The following is a 19,714-nucleotide window of genomic DNA, read 5'->3' on the forward strand; positions in this document are numbered from 1 at the left end:
TATTATGTGATTTCTGTTTTCTTCCGCTGGTTCTTTATCTGTTTCAGCTATAATTCCACGCTATTCTTGTTACTACAGCTTTGTAATATTGTCTTCACAGCAGATGGGACAAGTTCAGATTTTTCAAGAGAAGTCAGAACACGAGACTATTATGTGAAATATCCTAATACGTTAGTGTTGGCACATGCTTCTCTTGAATGAAACACTGTGCTAGCCAAAGAAAACTTGCCCAAGGGTTGGTTCCAGCCCGCAGTGGCCAGTTGGCAAGTGTTGCTGAAACCTTCCCTTGTGAGCCTGACCATGTGCTGTGTGTCTGTGGGTTTGCAGTGCTGGAGAAGAGTGAGTTCAAGGACGAGTCCCAGTATTTCCGCTTCCACGCAGACGAGGAGATGGAGGGAACCAGCAGCAAGAACAAACAGCTGCGCAATGACTTCAAGCTGGTGGAGAACATTCTGGCCAAGCGCCTGCTGGTAGGAGCAGAGCCCAAGTGTGCATCAGCCTTCCCAGACCCGGCTGCAGACTGGGAGCCGGGTGACCTTCTGATTATGGCTAGAGAAGTCGGGCTCAACTCTGAGCACCCAATGTGGGGATTCTTGGTGGTGGCTGGTGACACTTCTCTGGCCAAGACGACCTTCTTTAGAAAGAGTTTGGGCTTGCTGGCTCCCTTTCTTTTCCTTTCCTTCTTCCCTTGCCCACCCCACGTCCCAGCTTAGCATTGTGCAGAGAGGTTGGCCTCCTGAAATGGCTCATCCAAGGCCTTAGGTCTTCTGGGCTGGTGCCCTGTCCATGTGCATTTGCTGTAAATATCCTGGTAGTTGAGGGAGGACGTTTATCAGCCTATTCAGATCTTTCACCAGCCTCGCCCACCAACTCCTGCTTCTTTGCCTGTTGATAACTAGCGGCCTCTGTCTTCATGCTTGGTCCACAGGAGGCCATCAAGAGAGGTGCTCAGCAGATTAGGTCTCCTGCCACAGCCAGAGATGGGGCTGAAGTCTGCCTAATACAAGAGAGAAGTCTTCACTTCTCTCCTTTGGTACTTACAGGGGCCCCATAAATATGGGGATTCTCGTTTCTCCCACCATAAAGCCTGCCAGTGCTCCCCATCACACTTGGGATAAAATCCAGTCTCTCATCACAGTTCATAAGACTCTCTCTGCCTTTCCAGCTTCATCTCCTGTGTTCTCCCCTCCCTCTGATCTCCTTTCTTATGCTCTAGTCCTGTGGGCCTGATTCAGGGCCTTTGCACATGCTGTGCCCTCTGCCTGGAACACTTTTTCCACTCTTCATAAAGTTCTGTCCCTCATTTCATTCAGGTCTCAGCTCAGATAGCCTCTCCTCCGCCCCCCCCCCCCCCACCATGCCACGTTTATCACTTTAAGTGCTTTATTTTCATTCAGACTGCACACACCGTCTGCATCGCATTCTGTATTTCTTTGCTTATTTGTTTGTAGTCTTTCTTCCCCACTAGATAGTCGGCTGCAGCAGGGCAGGAACTGTCTTATTCAACACTGTTTCCAGTGCCCGGTAACGTACCTTGGTCATGTCATAGGCAGCAGCTCAGCAACTATTTGTTGAACACACAAATGCGTTTCTCTGCATCCGCACCACCACCGAATCCTCGAACCTCCCGAACCTCCTGCCGTCCTGCAATGGGACCGCTCCTCCCTAAACTCCTGGCCTGTCCCCAGGTCCTCAGTGGCTGGACCCCTTTGGATCTGTTTTATTCGTTAAGCCAGCAGATTTTTACCGAGCACGTCAGTCTGCCAGCAGATGGGGAGACGGCGGTGTATAACCGAGGGGACTCGGTCTGCAGGTTGGGAGGAGACAGGGGCGCCGGGCAGTGAAAAGTAAAAAAATATGTGATCAGCAGCCTGACGTGGGAGCCAGATGTGTCTTCACTTGACAGATACGTGTTGGGCACCTGCCGGGTACTGGGTGCTGTTCATAGCTTTATCCTGCCGTGCACCCCTACTCCGTGTAGATCTGGGGCACAAGGAGCCGGCAGGATCACGGTCCTGGGGCCTTGGTCTTGGGGCCACGGCAGGGCTGGCCGCAAGCCCCCTCCTCCCCACACTGCCTCACTGGGTCTCTCCCGCCTTGGGCCCTCAGATCCTGCCCCAGGAGGAAGATTACGGCTTTGACATCGAGGAGAAGAACAAGGCCGTGGTGGTGAAGTCGGTCCAGAGGGGCTCGCTGGCTGAGGTGAGGCTTCTCAGAGGGGCCACCTGCCGTGTCGGTGCTTCCTCCTTGCTCATTGCCGTGTGGGGAAACTGAGTCCGGGGCGGGCTTACCTGCGGTCTCTGGGGGAGCCGCGATAGAGCCCCCTGCTCCATCCATCCATCCACCTACCCATTCTCCCTCCCTCCTTCCCACCCATACATCTACCCATCTATCTTCCTTCCTCCCTCCCATCCATCCACCCATCCACCCACCCGTTCTCACTCCCTCCTTCCCATCCATCCATCTGTCCATCCATCCATCTACCTACCCATTCTCCCTCCCTCCCTCCTTCCCATCCATCCGTCCATCCATCTACCCACCCATTCTCCTTCCCTTTTTCCCACCCATCTGTCCGTCCATCCATCCATCCATCCACCCACTCACCCACCCACCCATTCTCCCTCCCTCCTTCCCATCCGTCCGTCCATCCATCCATCCATCCATCCACCCACCCACCCACCCATTCTCCCTCCCTCTTTCCCATCCATCCATCCATCCCTCCATCCACTCACCCACCCACCCACCCACCCATTCTCCCTCCCTCCTTCCCATCCGTCCATCCATCCATCCACTCACCCACCTACCCATTCTCCCTCCCTCCTTCCCATCCATCCATCCATCCATCCATCCATCCATCCACTCACCCACCTACCCATTCTCCCTCCCTCCTTCCCATCCATCCATCCATCCATCCATCCATCCACTCACCCACCTACCCATTCTCCCTCCCTCCTTCCCATCCCTAGCGTGCATGCCCCCAGCTCCCATCATGGCCTTGTGCAGAGGTGCACGAGAAGAGCAGGTTTCTGAATCAGGTAGTTTTCCGCGTCAGCTGTGATGATGGACAAACTAACGATCAGTGGCTTGCCCAGGGCACGTCGGTGGCTCTGCCATGTCCGCGACATGTAGAGGAGGGAGGGGAGAGAGTCTGGCAGGCCAGGGATCGGCCCCCGTCCCCTGAGCCGTTCCGGGGGCGTGTGGAGGTGAGTGGGGAGAGGCACGTGTCATCTAGGTGCTGCGCTTGTGTCCTTGAACCACTGGGGAGCGCTTCTGGTTGCAGGGAGCCGCGTGCTCGCCTCCCGGGAGCCCTGACGTAACGGTTAGGAGGAGGTGACTGGGGGTCTTGGTTCGGGGTCAACATCTCTGAGTTTCCCGGCCGAGCCATCAAGGGCACAGGGTGGGTGGCTGCCCCAGTTCGATGCCTTGTGTCCCCACACGGCAGGTGGGAAGCAGGGGACCGGCCACCGCGGTTCCTCCTCAAGGAAAGATGTCTTTCCTGTGGTGCCTGCGGCAGCCTTCCCTTCAGAGCTCGTTGGCGGGGACCTCGTCTCACCAGCCGCCGACCTGCTTGCCACAGCGGGGAGCGGGGCTGCCCCAGTGGGCTCAGTCGGGTCCCGCCGGGTCCCCGGGCCTGGCTCTGTGCTGCCCGCACGCGGTCGGGGTTCCTTGGCCGGGGAGGAGGCGGGTGACCTGGTGTGGGTGTCTCCCCCCCGCCTAGATGGCCGGCCTGCAGGTGGGGCGGAAGATCTACTCCATCAACGAGGACCTGGTGTTCCTGAGGCCCTTTGCCGAGGTGGAGTCCATCCTCAACCAGTCTTTCTGCTCCCGCCGCCCGCTGCGCCTCCTGGTGGCCACCAAGGCCAAAGAGTGAGTGTCCTCGCGGCGGGGTGTGCGGGGCCAGTCTCCCTCTGAGGTTGGGGCACTGACTGCCTGCCAGGGGTGGCGGTGGAGGGGGGTGAGCTGTCCTGGTTCCCCGAGGACGGGGCTCATTCCACAGGCGTGTCTCACGATGTTGCTGCTTTAATCCGTCCAACAGATGTTCTCGAGCGCCTACTGTGTACCGAGTGGCGTTTCAGGCTCTGGGGCTCCAGCCATGTCTAGATGGACACGTTAATACCCTTCGTAGGTCTCAGTCTAGGTGGTAGTAAGTTTGGGCCAGTCTATACAGCTGGGAAAGGCGACGGCTGTGTGGAGGGTGGTGGTCAGAGAGATGTCACCGTGAGCTGAGGGCAGACCCGAGGAGGTAAGGGAGGGAGTCAAGAGAACTTCTGGAGGAGGAGGGTTCCGGGCAGAGGAGATAGCCAGTGCCAAGGTCCTGGGGTGGAACCGTGGCTTGTGTCTTTGAGGAACAGCGAAGAAGCTGATGGGGTGGAGCAGAGTGAGTGAGAGGGAGGGGTGGGTGATGAGGTCCGCCAGACCGTGGAAGCCAGGCCTTGTAGGACCTTGTGCCCATGGTAAGGACCAAGGAGCCACTGGAAGGCTCTGAGCAGAGGCAAGGCATGACGGGACATAGGTTCTGGAGGTGGAGACTAGATGGTCAGCGGTAAAGGCGGAAGCAGGGCAGAGGCAAGGAGGCTGATGGCCCAGCCCGGCCCAGCGTGGCCGTGGTAGGATGCCAGCATTTTCTATTTTAAAAATTGTGCTCTTGGTTTTCATTTCTCTCTTCTATTTAAGGCAAATGCTCCCAGTTTCCTATTGACGGGAGTGATGGAAAGTTTTAAATAAGATTATTTCAGTGACAAGGCAAGCCAATTTAGGGAAAATGATTGATAGTTTGGTATGTGAAAGTGGCAGAAATCACCCAGGGGAACGTGCCTGCTTAGAGTTCTGGAAATGCCTGGGGTTTGAGAACCGGCTCCCTAGATGGTTTTTTCTCCGGCAGGTGGGCAGGGGGTGGGGGATGGGAGGAGGATCCTGAGGCCCATTGTTGGAGACATGCCCTTGACGGAGAAGCAGACAGCTGCCTCGAAGCCACTGGATTAATGTCATCCCTTGTGCAGCCCTGGGCAGGTGCCACTCGCTCTTCTCTGATGTTCCACCTGCGGAATGGCCAAGACCTGGCCTTTCAAACTGTTCCCTAGGGGACACGTGTGGGCATTTTTCTAGAGTCGGCACCAAGATCTTCTGGGTCCCTTCTCACCCTCCCATCTGTTGAACAAAATATTCGCTGCCTGTGGTGCTGGTCTGACCACCGAGAAGCCTCCTCTCACTGAGAGAGTGACAGAGAAGGTGTAGGAGGGCGCTCTGGAATTTCTGTGCGTGGATTGAATCTCTAAGGGCGGGCCAGGTGGTTCTGAGGAACCGGAGACCCTGGAGACACGGGCTGTGGTTCAATGAGGTTTTTCTTTATCTTCGGTTGCTGACAGCCTGGCATTGCTACTACTTCGGGCTGGATTCCTCAAAAGTCTGGGAGGCGGAGGTCTCCCAGCGTGGTCCCCTGGGCTGTTGGGAGTAATACTACTTTTTCTTACGGCTGCTGCTGCCTGGTGCAGGATCATCAAAGTTCCCGACCATCCAGAGGCTCTGTGCTTCCAGATCCGTGGAGCCGCCCCGCCGTATGTCTACGCCGTGGGCAGAGGTGAGCCTCACAGACAGAGAAGGGGGCTTTGGGGGCCTGGTCTGTGTGTGTGGCAGGAGTTGAGGCCCCCAAACCATTACCACGAGGCCTGTGCCTCACCAGCACTTACTTTCTTTGTCTGGAGCAGCGGCATGGGGTTCGGGGGGGCACAGGTGGATAACTAACTGAGAGGAAGGCATAGGCAATGGCGGTGGGGTGGGGGGAGGACTGTGGCAAGGTGAAGACATGCTCACTATACTTATTTTTGAGACAGAGAGAGACAGAGCATGAGCAGAGGAGGGTCAGGGAGAGAGGGAGACACAGAATCCAAAACAGGGTCCTGAGCCGTCAGCACAGAGCCCGACGCGGGGCTCAAATTCACGAGCTGTGAGATCATGACCTGAGCCGAAGTCGGACGCTTAACCGACTGAGCCACCCGGGTGCCCCCCTCTAAGGACTCCACTTTTAAAGTTGAAACACTAATTGTCCACTTCTGTGGTCATAGTTGTACTTTTAGTAGGTTTTGATTAAGAAAATACACATCATGGCAGAAAGCTACGAAGAATTTGTTAATTTTTTTTTTTTTTTTAACAGAGTTTTAACGTTTATTTATTTTTGGGACAGAGAGAGACAGAGCATGAACGGGGGAGGGGCAGAGAGAGGGAGACACAGAATCGGAAACAGGCTCCAGGCTCTGAGCCATCAGCCCAGAGCCTGACGCAGGGCTCGAACTCCCGGACCGCGAGATCGTGACCTGGCTGAAGTCGGACGCTTAACCGACTGCGCCACCCAGGCGCCCCAAAGAATTTGTTAATATTTTTAAAAAAATGTCTTTACATTTATTTTCGAGAGAGAGACAGCACAAGTTGGGGAGGGGCAGAGAGAGATGGAGACACAGAATCCGAAGCAGGTTCCAGGCTCCGAGCTGTCAGCACAGAGCCCGGTGCGGGGCTCGAACTCACGAACTGTGAGATCGTGACCCAAGCCAAAGTTGGACGCTCAACTGAGTGAGCCACCCAAGTGCTTCCCAGAATTTGTTAATATTTTAAAGCGGGTTTTTATTTTCTCCGTAAAGCAGTGGTTCTCGACTGGGGCACTTCCATTCTCTAGAAGACACCTGCCAGTGTCTGCAGACATCTTTACTTGTGACCCTAGGGGTGGGGATGCTCCTGGCATCTCATGGGTAGAGGCCAGGGATGCTGCCGACCTTTCTGCAGCTCACGGACGGCCCCACAACAACAGAGAGTTTTCCAGTCCCAAATGTCAACAGTGCTGAGGTGACAAGCCGTGCCTTCCAGCATCTGCAGGGAAGCCTAGATGTTTATAGGTGAACCAAGCAAAAATAGTAAAGCAGCTAATATTTCTTGAGCACTTACTAAGAGCAAGGCACGGGGCTGAATGCTTTACATGTTTTATCCCCTGGATCTCTCAGGAACCCTGCGAATAGATGTTGTTAGTGTCCTCCTTTTACAGACGAGGAAACCAAGGCACAGAGAGGTTGAGGAACGTGCCCAAGGTCACACCGTTGGTCAGTGGCAGAGCCAGGCTTTGAACTCAAGCCCCTGGGTCCAGGCCTGTGCTCGTCACTATGACACCAAACAGGCCTAATATTCTCTCGTGCACAGATGAAGCTTGGCGTTCATTTGCATTTCCAGACTCTTCTTATTAACCACACAAAACCCTGGGGGCCGAGAGCTGTAGTTTGGGAGTCACGGTATAGCCGAGAAAACATGCCCTTGAAGTCTGGTAAACCTGGGTTTGAATCCTGGCTTCTCCCAGCCAAGGGACCTTGAGAAAGTGACTCTGCCTCTCTGAGCCTTTTGTTTCCTGTCTGCGCAATGGGGCTGATCCCGTCATAGTATCACAGGTCATAGAGGGATTTTGAAGGAGATGAAGCTCTGAGGGAAACGTACCTGGGTTCCAATCCAGCCTTCCTTGCTGTGTGAGCTTGGGCTAGCTGCTACTTCTCTGAGCCTCAGTTTCTTCTGCGAAACGGGAGTGCCGGTCCCTGTCCTGCCTCCTGGACTGGGTTGGACAGTGGCTCTAGGGTGCAGGGATGGGGCTGGAATGTCTGGGGATGTGTTTGGGGGGTTGGGGCGGTGGGCGGGGTGGGGGACGGTGTTCCTCGGGTCACTTGCCCTTGCCTGCCGCCGCCCCGGGCTCTCTCCGCCTAGGGTGCGCCACAAGCACTCCTGTCCCCTTAGGCTCCGAGGCTGCGGCCGCAGGGCTCTGTGCCGGCCAGTGCATCCTGAAGGTCAACGGCAACAACGTGCTGAACGACAGTGCGCTGGAGGTCCTGGAGCATTTCCAGGCGTTCCGGAGCCGCGGGGAAGAGGCTCTGGTGAGGCATCCAGCAGCCAAGGGGATCAGGGAAGCCCTGCTCAGCGGGGTCGGGGGCTGAGGGCCTCCTGCCTTCTGTGGGGAGAGGCCTGAAGGCACCACAGCGTTTTGGGTGGAGGAGGGGGCTGCCTACCTTGCAGGGCTGACCTGGGTGTGGGCTCTGTGCCCGCTCTGTCTCCCTGAACCCGGGGGGCTGGGCCCTGACAACTCAGGGTCTCGGTTTCCACCCGTGGGTGTGATCAGACCCTCTCTTCTCACTGCATAGGCATGTTGGGCAAAGAGTTGATGGGAAAAGTTGATGCTATAGTTGGGTTGGGGGCCGGGGTCCTGGGGAGGGTGTTCATTCACTGGTTCATCCAGTCAGTGCTATGTGCCTGGCATGTTTGTAGGCCCTGGGGCTGCAGGAGAGACAAGGTTTCTGCTCCCATGGGTCTGACCTACATTTTCAAAGGCTCCCTCCTCCCCTGGCTTCTGTAGGGAGCATAGACTCTAGAGGGTGAGGGTCGAACATGAGTGGAGCTCCCCTCAGGAAGGTTACAGAGCAAAGTCTTAGAGGACTTTCCACAGGTGATGTCACCGGCAGTCTAGAAGCCTGGGCTTTGGAGTCGGGGAATGGTTTGCCCCTTCGCCCCGTCCCTTCCTCCTTGGGCTCCTGGTGTCGTGGCCCCCCTCTTACTCTGCTCTCCCGGCAGGGTCTGTACCAGTGGGTCTATCACACCCACGAGGATGCCCAGGAGGCCCGAGACAGCCAGGAGGCCCCCGGCGAGGACCCCCAGCCCGACTCAGGTAACGGGACAGGCGGGCAGTGTGGTAGAGACCCCGGACGGGACCGACCGGTCCTCTTCTGGTGCCGTTGGCTCTGTATCGCATTCCGATTGCAGCTTTCACAAAGTACCACAAACCTGTGGCTTAGAACATGCGTTTGTCATTTCAGTTACTGGAGGCCAGAGGTCCAAAGTGAGTCTCGCTGGGCCATCTGTCAGGTGTCAGCAGAGCCGTGTTCCTTTCTGGGGCTCTGGGCGGGGGAATTCATTTACTCGCCTCTTTCAGTTTCTAGAAGCTGCCTGCAAGCCTTGGCACGTGGTCCTTGCCTCTATCTTCAGAGCCGGCGATGTTGGTCTGAGTCCCCCTCGCTCTGCCCTCTCTGTAATTCTGACTTTCCTGCCTCCATATTCACTTAGGGGCCTTGTGGTCACAGCGGGATCATCTGGAATTTGCCTTATGATAAAGTCAGTTGTTTAGCAAACTTAATTCCATCTGCAGCCGTGGCCCCCCCTTGCCATGTAACAGCATACCTCCGGGCTCCGGGGGTTGGGACACACGCATCTTTCAGGGGCCAGTATTCTGTCTGCCCCAGGTTCCCATCTTTACCTCCCTAGCCCAGCCTCAGCCCTGGACTCCAGACCTGTCTTTCTGCCAGCTGTCCCTGGGATGCCCATCAGGCACTGTGCCCTTAGCATGGGCCACCTTGAATCCCCACCCTTCCCTGAAGCCTGGTTCTCCCCTAAGCGTCCTACCCCATCCTTCCAGATTCTAAGGCCCCAAACTTTGGAGTACGCCCTGACTCTTTTCTTTCTCCTCCCTCCCTCCGCCTTGATTTGTTGCCCTACCTTCTTCATGCATCGAGAATCTGACTGCTTCCGACTGCCTCCATCGCTGCCTGGCATAAGCCACCATGGTTGCTCACCAGGACTCCTGCAGCAGCCTGCTTGCCGTTCTCCCTGTCCTCCCTTACTTCTTCTCCTCCTGCGGGCTCTTCTCAAAAAACAGAACAGAACCTTCCAGTGGCTCCTTCCAGGCAAAGATCAAGTTCTTCCTCCAGCTCCAGCCTGGCCTTCCAGCTGGGCCTCTCGGCACTTTGCCTCTTGCCCTCTCCACTCCATCCACGCCAGCTTCTTGCTCTTAAATACCAAATGTACTCCTGCCCCAGGGCCTTTGCACTTGCGGTTCTCCCTGGCTATAGAATGCTCTCCTCCAGAGTACTTCTTACCTCATGCTCTTCACCTCTCTCAACTGGGCTCACATGTCACCTCCTCAGGGGGTGTCTGGTGTTTTCGCTACTAGAGAGCAGAAGATCCACGAGGGCAGGGGTTTTGTTTATTTTCTGCCTTGCCGTATCCTCCGAGCCTAGAACTGTGCCTGGCACAGAGTAGGCACCCTACGAATATTTAGTTTGAATAATAACGCATTCTCTCCAGTTGCTTCTTTGGACTCTGCCCTGTACTTCTGCTGGGCTGGGGGCAGAGGCTGTGGGAAGAGTAGGGGGTTTGGATGCCTCTGTGTCTGACGGCTGTGGGCTCCCTGCTGGTACGTTCAGGGACGGCAAAGAACCAGGGTTTATGGGGTCGTTCGGGGAGCACACACAGCCTGGCGGAGGGGTCCTAGAGGGGACAGGCTGACGGGGAGGGAGGAGAGGCCAGCTGGCAGCTCCCAGCCCGGTGTATGCCCCCTGAGAGGAAAGGGCTGTGGGCTTTCTTCCCCAGTGTGTGGGGGGATCCCTGATAATGACGGAAAAGCGTGCCGAGGGGAGCTGTCCATTTCTCCTCTTCTTTTCAACAAGTAGAAGCACCTGCTACATGCCATGCCCGGTTCTAGGAGCTGGGGACACACGAGTGAGCAAGGTGGGCCGGGTTTCTGTCCTCGTGGTGCTGACACGAGGGGAAACAGACGGGGGACAGAAAAACTGACAGGCAGTGCCATAATATGAGTGTGAGGGGGTAAGACACACGTGTTGAGAGGTACTCTTTGGAGCGGGTGGAAAGGAAAGCAGTCCTGGCCATTTGTGCCTGCTTCCTTGTCTAGATATGTCACTACCTAACTGTGTGGCCTCTGAAGAATCACTTAGACTCTCTGGGCCCACGTCAATCAGGACTGAAACTGGTCTACCTAAAAACATTGGCTCATGGGGCGCCTGGGTGGCGCAGTCGGTTAAGCGTCGGACTTCAGCTCAGGTCACGATCTCGCGGTCCGCGAGTTCGAGCCCCGCGTCGGGCTCTGGGCTGATGGCTCAGAGCCTGGAGCCTGTTTCCGATTCTGTGTCTCCCTCTCTCTCTGCCCCTCCCCCGTTCATGCTCTGTCTCTCTCTGTCCCAAAAATAAATAAACGTTGAAAAAAAAAATTAAAAAAAAAAACAAAAAAACATTGGCTCAGCAAACTGAGAAGGGAGTAGGGTCAAGGAAGCTTCAGGTCCGGCTCGATCCAGTTTTATGTACAGTCTCATGAAGAGTCTCTCTGTGTTTGTCCCGTTCTCAGCTGCGCTCCCTCTGTGTCGGTTTCTCTTTTACATGCTGTTTTCTGCGTGCGATGGTTCTGGTAGCTTGGAATCCAGTTGAAAAAGAGGATGTTCCCTTCTCTTTGTAGATGCGACCAAAGTCCCAGACTTGACTTTCATTGGCCTAGCTTGGGTCACACGCTCATTCCTGAACCAACCCTTATGAGTAGGGGACGTTGAATCGCTGATCGCCCAGGCCTGTGCGTGGGAGGAAGGGTGTGGTTAGGGCTTCCCTCTCCTGAGCCACGTGGACTGGGAATGGGGCACAAAGGTGGGTTCCTAGGACAAGGGGTGAACGGTAGCAGCCTGGCGAGAATGAGCAGAGCAGCAGCACGGGCTTCATGGTCCCGTGTGTCCGACGATGACAAACGTTTGTGGTGCGGGGTCGGGGGAGGGCTGGCTGGGGGGTGGTTCCCCCTCCTCAGGTTTGCCGGTCCCTTTGGCTTCCAGCCTTCCCCCTGCTGTCCCTGGGTCCCCAGCTAAGCCTGCATGAGGACAGCCCTGTGGTCAGCCTGACGGTGGACAACGGACAACTGGAGCATGGCGTGGTGTATGAGTACGTGAGCACTGCAGGCATCAAGTGCCACGTGCTGGAGAAGATCGTGGAGCCCCGCGGCTGCTTCGGGCTCACCGCCAAGGTCTCGCTGGGTGCTGCCCCGCCCCAGGGGGTGGGGCGGAGCGCCTGATTCCCCTTTCCTCCAAGTTAGCCTGGGGCCCCCGCATTGTCCTCTCTGCTCCCCTGCCTGGTAGCTGTGGGACTTAGGAGAGTGGTTCTTCCCTCTTTAGTTAGCTTACTCATCTGCAAAATGGGCGAGTAATAGACTCCATCTCCCAGGGCTATGACAAGGCAACTGCTTAAGAGCCTCCGTGGTGCACGCTGAGTGCTCAGTGGTTCGTGTTTGTGCAGATCCTCAAGGCCTTTGCTGCAGATGACAGTGTCTTTGTGCAGAACTGTGGGCGGCTCATGGCCCTGAGCAACATTAAGACCATGTCCCACTACGAGTTCCGCAACATCTGTGACACCAAGCTGGAGAGCATCGGCCAGAGGATCGCCTGCTACCAGGAGGTACCTGCGCCCCGCAGGGTCTCAGCCGGGGCTGTAAATGTCAAAATGCAACCCAGCTCAGACTAAGCGAGCAGGAGCATCTATTGGTTTCTGTTACTCACTGAAAAGTCCGGAGGTGAATTTCAGGCAAGGTTGTTTCCAGGCGCTCAGACAGATACCGCACCGTCACAAGAGTGTGGCCTCTGTCCTCGTGCCTTTACTTTCCCGTGTTGGCTTCACCCTCGGGGCAGGCCCTTCTCGCGTGAGCCACCGCAGTAGAAAAGGAATTCGATGGGAACTCTTACTGGCTTGGCTTGGGTCCCTTGTGTACCCCTGTACCAACCACTTCAGGGACGGGAAGCCTTATCTGCCCCTCACAGACTGTGGACTGGGGGGAGGTGGTTCCTCAAGGGTAGCTCAGGGCAGCTAAAATGAAGGAATGAATGTGGGTAGGTATGCGAAGGCCTCAGATTTCTCCACACCTTCCTTGACATCTGGATGCAGTGAAAGGCAGTGTAAGGGAATCCGCTTTTCCACTTGAAGCTATTGGCGTTTTGTCCAGTTTCTGAATGTCTGGGCCGGGCTAGGATCGAGTGGGTGCTGGGGGTGGGCCGGAATTCCCAGGCCCCTGAATCATGACCCTGTGCCCCCCACCTTTCTCAGTTTGCAGCCCAGCTGAAGAACAGGGTCAGCCCACCTTTCAAGCAGGCTCCCCTGGAACCCCATCCACTGTGTGGCCTGGACTTCTGCCCCACCAATTGCCACGTCAACCTCATGGAAGTGTCCTACCCCAAGACCACTCCCTCAGTTGGCAGGTCCTTCAGTATCCGTTTTGGTCGTAAACCCTCCCTCATCGGCCTTGACCCAGAGCAAGGTAACCTCATGTCTCTGTTAGGGGTTGTGTTAAGATCTATAGACACATAAACGGAAACCCGTCTGGAGGCCAGCAGTCTGGGACTGTGATGGTGGCTCCACAGTCATCAGGGACCCAAGTTCCTTTTACCCCACCATTGTACATGTGGTTTCCACCCTGAAGGATGCCTTATGTTATAAAGTAGCTGCTGGAGTACCAGCCATCACATCTGTAATTCCAGTCAGGAAAAGTATCATGGTACTGAAAAGCGTATTAGCACCAAACTGAAACTTTCTTCTCCAAGTGATCTGATGGATTAAAGGAATATTTAGCAGGAAATTTTTCTCCCTCATTGGGATTCTTGAAATAGGTTTGTGTATCTCTGTCAGAGGGGTTTACGGGTGCCTGGAGGCTCTTTCCAAGTGAGCCCTCCCTCCCTCCACTGTAGGCCACCTGAACCCCATGTCCTACACCCAGCACTGTATCACCACCATGGCTGCCCCATCCTGGAAGTGCCTGCCTGCTGTGGATGGGGACCCCCAACACCAGGGTCTCAACGACAGCGGCTTCGGGCCAGCCGACGGAACCCCGGGCCAGGAGGACCGGGGCCTGAGCTTCTTACTGAAGCAGGAGGACCGGGAGACCCAGGATGCGTACCTACAGCTCTTTACCAAACTGGACGTAGCCCTGAAGGAAATGAAGCAGTATGTCACCCAGATCAACAGGTGAGCCCGGCCCCGAGGGAAGAGGGCAGGGAGCCTGGCAGCATCGACGTTGTGGGCGAGAGAACCGTAGCGGGGGGCGGTGGGGACATTACAGGCTATTCGGCAATGCCCCGGGTCTCTGTTCACGAAGATGCCCACAGCACGCCTGTTTCACGGCTGTGACAACCAAACATGTTCTCAGACGTTGCCAAATGCCCCTTGGGGGGCAAACCTCCCTCCCCACCCTGTGTGGCCTGGACTTCTGCCCCGCCAGTTGCCGTGTTGGTCCTCCCCCCGCCCCTGCCCCGCCATTGAGAGCCGCTGCTCTAATAAAATAATGGATGTGGGCAGCAGTCGTTAGTAGAGGCTGGCACTATTTGGAGAAAGGCTTTGGGGGAACTTTATACTTTTGGCATGGCCGAAAGAGAGACAGCTGGACGCGCCTCTTCTGGCGTTGATGCCCCAGGACACCCCATGGAAATGCACTGTCGTCCCATCGACATCTCGGTCTCACTACTCAGTGACAGGACGTGGGGGATAGAGGATGGTGGGGTGGTCTTTTGGAGATGCGGGTGGCCAAATCCATAGGGTGGGTGATTCTAGACAAGTGACCCAGTGTCTTTAACACATAAATGGTGGGGGGGGGGGGGAGCGGGTACAGGGAGGAAGAGGAGGAGAGACTTGAGACACACGTCAGCCAGACAGCGTCTGGACCCGGTCGGGATTCTGTTTTTAGCACACCGCCTGTGAAGAGACGCTATCGGGGACATTTGAACGTGGATGGTACTAGATGGTGTTAAGGAATTACAAATTCTGTTAGGTTCGGTGATAGTCTGGTTGTGTTTAGAAAAGGGCTTCTCAGCCTTGACACCGTTCACGTCTCGGGCCAGATTATTCTTTTCTTGGGGCTGTTCCGTGTGCTGTAAAATATTTAGGGGCATCCCTGCTCTGTACTCATTGGAGGCCAATAGCGCCCCCACCCTTGTCCCCCACTTCACTTGTGACAAATAGAAATGTTTCTGGACATTGCTAAATGTTTGCCCTTCAGGAAGTATGCCAAATTGTTACATGTTTCCGAGGGGTGGGGGGTAGTTGAGAACGTTGCTTTAAAAGAAAGTCCTTCTGTGTTAGAGACGCATATGGAAGTATTTATGGGGGAAATTATGTGACACCTTAGATTTACTTTAAATACTCCAGCGAAAGCAAAAGCCGTGGGAAAGACTGAGGAAACAAAGGTGGCCCCTGAGTTGCCATTGTCATAGCTAGCCGCTGGGCACCTGGGTTTATCGTACTGTTCCTCCGGCTTTTGTGTACGTTGGAAATCGTCCATGGTAAAGGAGAAAGAACGTAGGGTCTGGAGATAGGAGGCACGGGTTTGAATCCTGGGCCCGTCACTTAATAGCCTTGTGACTTAGTCACTTAACCTCCCTGAACCTCGGTTTCCTCACCTGTAACATGGGGCTATTCATAATACTGGCCTTAATTGACTTGGAGTAGGATTGTATCAGCCAGGGTTTAATGATCGCTTGCAAGGTGCCAGATGCTTTTCTAAGCATGTTACATATTTTAAGTCCCTTAATCTTTGCAGCAGCCTAGCACATAGATACTGACATTACTCCATTTTACAGATGAGGAAATTGAGTCTCAGACAGGTGAAATCATTGCCTTAGGTCTCTGAGCCAGGAAATGGTCCTGGAGCCTGTCTGATTTAAAACCGTATGCTCTTAACCATTATATTCTGTGCCAGAGACTGACAGACTGTGGCCCGTGGGCCGAATCTAGCCCAGCCCACTCCTTGTTATTTATTTATTTGTTTATTTATTCATTTAAATGTTGATTTAGTTTTCAGAGAGAGGCTCCGAGCTGTCAGCACAGAGCCCAGTGTGGTGCTCGGACTCACGAGCCACGAGATCACGACCTGAGCCAATGTTACACGCTTCACCGACTGAGCCACCAGGCGCCCCAGTGCTCGTTTTTTTGAATAAAGTTTTATTGGAACGCAGCCGTACCCATTTGTTTGCGTCTCGTCTGTGGCGCTTTCCCGCCAAAGCAGCAGAGTTGAGTTGTTGAGTAGCAGGCAGTAGGCCCTACAAAGCTGAAGAGGTTGGCTCTCTGGGCCTTTCATGCTCAGTTTCCCAGGCCTGTTCTGGGCTCGTGAGCCTTCTCTGGCTTCCCCATGGAAAATAAAGACCGCCCCCCGCCCCCGCCCCCGGCCCCCGCCCGCTGTATCTCACGCCCCCTGCAGGCAGGGCAGTGGATGTGTATCTGCAGAGTTACTGGCGGGATTTTCAGGGAAGGGGTGGGAAGCAGTTGATGGCTCTCCGTGCTTAGGGTCAAAGGTGAGGCCAGAGGTCAGGGCCTTACCTGGGGCCTCCGTGGGCCTGCGCCCTTAAGCTTACATCCTTTGCCCCAACAGGTTGCTGTCCACCATCACAGAGCCCCCCTCCAGGGGCTCTTGTGATCCCCCTGTAGCTGAGGAGGCCTCATCCCCCCCGCTGGTCAGCGAGGAGAGCGAGATGGACAGGGCCGACCACGGGGGCATCAAGAAGGTTTGCTTCAAGGTGTCTGAGGAAGATCAGGAGGACTCAGGCCATGACACCATGAGCTACCGCGACTCCTACAGGTGGGGACAGCCGTGGCATTGTGGGGGGACCGCGTGGGGTGGGATGTGCACTGATCCGTGGGAAGTCGGAATCGGTGGGACATTCGCCAGGAAGCGGTGGGAGAGGGCACAGTTCTCACCCGTTTGGTTCTGGGGGGGGGTGCCATCTGAGCCCCTCCAAGTACATCCCTGAATCCCTGACACCCCTTTTGGCTCTCCTCCCCGAGGCTGGCGTTTCAGGGCCTGGGCCCCCGGGGTCTCCGTCCACCTGTTCTGCCTCCGTTCTGCTCTGCGCTTGTTGACAGAATGTGGGCAAAGAAAACGTCAAAGTCTGCGGTGTGTTTTAAAACTCAACGTGAGACATATGGTTTCTGCAATAAACACCGTTTATTTTTACTTGATCCAAGGAGGAAGATACTAGTTGTTTTTTTTTTCCCCCCTCCTAACTCTGAGAGAACCCGAATGGTTTTTCTACTGGTGAAGTTAATAGTGAAGGACTTAGCGAAGTCCTAATTAGAGGGTTAAGTAAGACTACAAACTTACTTTCCTATCATAAGCCGTACAGCGGGTAAATGGAATTTCTTACCTCGTGTGAACAAGCACTGTGGTCTCCAGTGAAAGGTTGTGTAACGATTGGCCGTTGCGAGGAAAGTGGAATCTTAGAGGTGCTTCAGAAGACACAGAACTGGTGGGATTTCCCCAGAAAACCCTTGGCCTCCGTCCTCGTTCATATTCCTTCCGTCTCCAGGGATCCACTGGTTGGTGTTTCTGGCTAACTGGGCCTCATGTCCATAGTCCAGGATTTTCATTCCTACGTTTTTGGGTCCTCTGATTTTTTCCTTTAGTTGTCAAACAGGTGAAGGAAAGAATTCAGGACTGTGGTTTTTCATTTCCCGGTATCTTCTGAGCTCCTGGGATTCTCTCCGCCCTCGCGAGGTTATAGCCAGGCTGGGGAGGGGACGTGGAGCTGCGTGGCCAGGTGTGGCACCTGCAGGCGTGTCCAGGGACAAGGCTGTCCCACGGGAGGAGTGACAGACATTGCATACAGATGGACACGATTCCCCGCCCTCCTACTGTTGCTGTGTTTTTGTGCTGGGGCCTACACATGTTTCCCCACCGTCAGACACGGAAAACCCACCAGAACGGTCTTCCCCGGCTCTGGCACCGGTGGTCGAGGGGCCCAGGGTTTTGTTTACACTCTGGCAAGTGGGTTCGGGGAGCTGGGACCAGAAGGTGTGATCTGGAGGGTGACTCCGCCCTCCCTCTCTGCTCCTCTGCAGTGAATGTAACAGCAACCGGGACTCCGTCCTGTCCTACACCAGCGTGAGAAGTAACAGCTCCTACCTGGGCAGTGATGAGATGGGGTCTGGTGAGTGCAGTGCCCCAGGGGAGTGATCTCTCCGCCGGGATTTTGTTTTGTTTTATTTTATTAGATTTCGTATTATTTTGCATAGCATGGTAGTGTATTTCCTTCCATTCCCTTAGCCAGCGTCTGTTTATTGAGCACCTATTGGGTTCTGGGACATCCACAGTGGATGGAAAGACAAAGACCCTTGGGGCGCCTGGGTGGCGCAGTCGGTTAAGCGTCCGACTTCAGCCAGGTCATGATCTCGCGGTCCGTGAGTTCGAGCCCCGCGTCGGGCTCTGGGCTGATGGCTCAGAGCCTGGAGCCTGTTTCCGATTCTGTGTCTCCCTCTCTCTCTGCCCCTCCCCCGTTCATGCTCTGTCTCTCTCTGTCCCAAAAATAAATAAATGTTGAAAAAAAAATTTTAAAAAAAAGAAAGACAAAGACCCTAGCGCCCCTGGAGCAGACGTTCTCCATGAATGTCACGGACACAGAACGCATGAAGCATTCATGATGCAGTGACAGATTATGATGGCCGCTCTGAGGTCACTCAAGTACGGTGACCTGATGGTCTCCATAGAAGTGACACATGCTCAAACCAACCTTTCAAATGACCCCCAAAAGTTCATCAAAAAAGTGCATGGAAGTAAGTTAGAGGCACCCCCCCCCCAGAAGTGACCATCAATGGTATTTGGAGATCATCACTGAGCACGTATTTCTTCACACATGGACGGGGGATGGATGGCCGGATGGACACACAGACATAAATAATAGTTTATAGGTTAGATGAGACTGTACTCAGAGCTTTTGCCGAAAGACTGAAAGTCATTTTTATTTTAGTTCATCTTAGCCCTCACGATTTTTATTTTGTGAACAGGTCACACACCCATCTGGTTCCTATTTCAGAAGGCACCAGAGGGTGGGTGATGACAAGCCTCTCTCCCGCCCTTGTCACCCGGCCCCTGGTTCCCAGTCTCCCACTGTCCCTGCTATCTTCTGTGCTCTTCCAGAGCTGGTCTATGCACAAAAGTTTAATTTTAATTATACTTCAGCTTAACAGAAGAAGAAAAAAAGGAAGCTCAAGTAAATTTGACATTATTGCTGAACTTGAGATAAATGTTTCATCACATGAGATGTTTAGCCGCAGAAAGTGTCCCTGGGGAGGTTTTAGGCGGGAGCTTACATGTGGCAGCTGGTTTAACTGAAGCAGCCGGGGGATGAATCCGGGGACTTGGGATCCACTTCCTTTTGTCTGGCCCCCTGTCTCCTTCTCTGCAGAACAGAATAATAGCAGTGGCTTGTTGCTGTTGTGTAATACTAATACTTGAGTTGCTATTGTCTGTTTTGCGGATGAAGAAACTGAGGCTCAGAGACTACCAGACTCCAAACCCGCCTTGGGTTTTCGAGCTCTGCTGCTATACCGCCTTCTCGGGAAAGCAGTTGGAAAGGTGTGGATGGGGCGGGAATGGTTGACGGCCATGGCTTCTTCCTTCTTCCAGGCGACGAGCTGCCCTGTGACATGCGGATCCCGTCAGACAAGCAGGACAAGCTTCACGGTTGCCTGGAGCATCTCTTTAACCAGGTAGGACCTTTGTCCCACCCCTGGCCTGACCTTGGGTTCCTCCCATCACCCCTAGTGAGGACAGATAAGCCAGGAGCTGGGGCAGGGGCCAGACTGACCCGGAACTTCCTGCCTCCCAGGTGGACTCCATCCACACACTCCTCAAGGGGCCAGTCATGAGCAGAGCTTTTGAAGAGACCAAGCATTTCCCCATGGACCACAGCCTGCAAGGTGAGCAGAGAGGAGCCCCTGGGCTGGGAAGGGTGTCTGGCACCCAGCAGGGAGACCACGTGCTGCGGGGGCGGGACACCTGGGTCAGAGTCCCCGCTTCGTCCCTCTCCTGCCACCTGGCTGTGAACCTTCAGCAGGTTCAGCCCCTGGGCCACATCCACCACAGCCTGCTTTGTTTTTGTGAGCTGCGAATGACTTTTTGTTT

At 54.9% G+C, this 19,714-nt stretch overlaps 1 protein-coding gene across 1 annotated transcript in view; it reads left to right on the top strand.

The window, feature by feature from the left end:
• Positions 1 to 19,714, top strand: part of PREX1 (phosphatidylinositol-3,4,5-trisphosphate dependent Rac exchange factor 1) — a 185,246-nt gene that overhangs the window by 147,836 nt on the left and 17,696 nt on the right. The window contains exons 16-29 of the mRNA XM_047069417.1: positions 328 to 470; positions 2,110 to 2,202; positions 3,719 to 3,867; positions 5,493 to 5,578; positions 7,762 to 7,898; positions 8,590 to 8,683; positions 11,619 to 11,806; positions 12,076 to 12,234; positions 12,877 to 13,087; positions 13,515 to 13,791; positions 16,187 to 16,393; positions 17,653 to 17,741; positions 19,217 to 19,299; positions 19,419 to 19,509. Coding sequence (XP_046925373.1) covers positions 328 to 470; positions 2,110 to 2,202; positions 3,719 to 3,867; positions 5,493 to 5,578; positions 7,762 to 7,898; positions 8,590 to 8,683; positions 11,619 to 11,806; positions 12,076 to 12,234; positions 12,877 to 13,087; positions 13,515 to 13,791; positions 16,187 to 16,393; positions 17,653 to 17,741; positions 19,217 to 19,299; positions 19,419 to 19,509 — 2,007 coding nt within the window. The remainder of the gene's footprint in view (positions 1 to 327; positions 471 to 2,109; positions 2,203 to 3,718; positions 3,868 to 5,492; positions 5,579 to 7,761; positions 7,899 to 8,589; positions 8,684 to 11,618; positions 11,807 to 12,075; positions 12,235 to 12,876; positions 13,088 to 13,514; positions 13,792 to 16,186; positions 16,394 to 17,652; positions 17,742 to 19,216; positions 19,300 to 19,418; positions 19,510 to 19,714) is intronic.

This window comes from Lynx rufus, unplaced genomic scaffold (genome assembly GCF_022079265.1).
Source record: "Lynx rufus isolate CCGP_SWC_20201006 ecotype Redwood Valley unplaced genomic scaffold, mLynRuf1.p SCAF_8, whole genome shotgun sequence".
In the NCBI taxonomy this organism is placed as follows: Eukaryota; Metazoa; Chordata; class Mammalia; order Carnivora; family Felidae; genus Lynx; species Lynx rufus.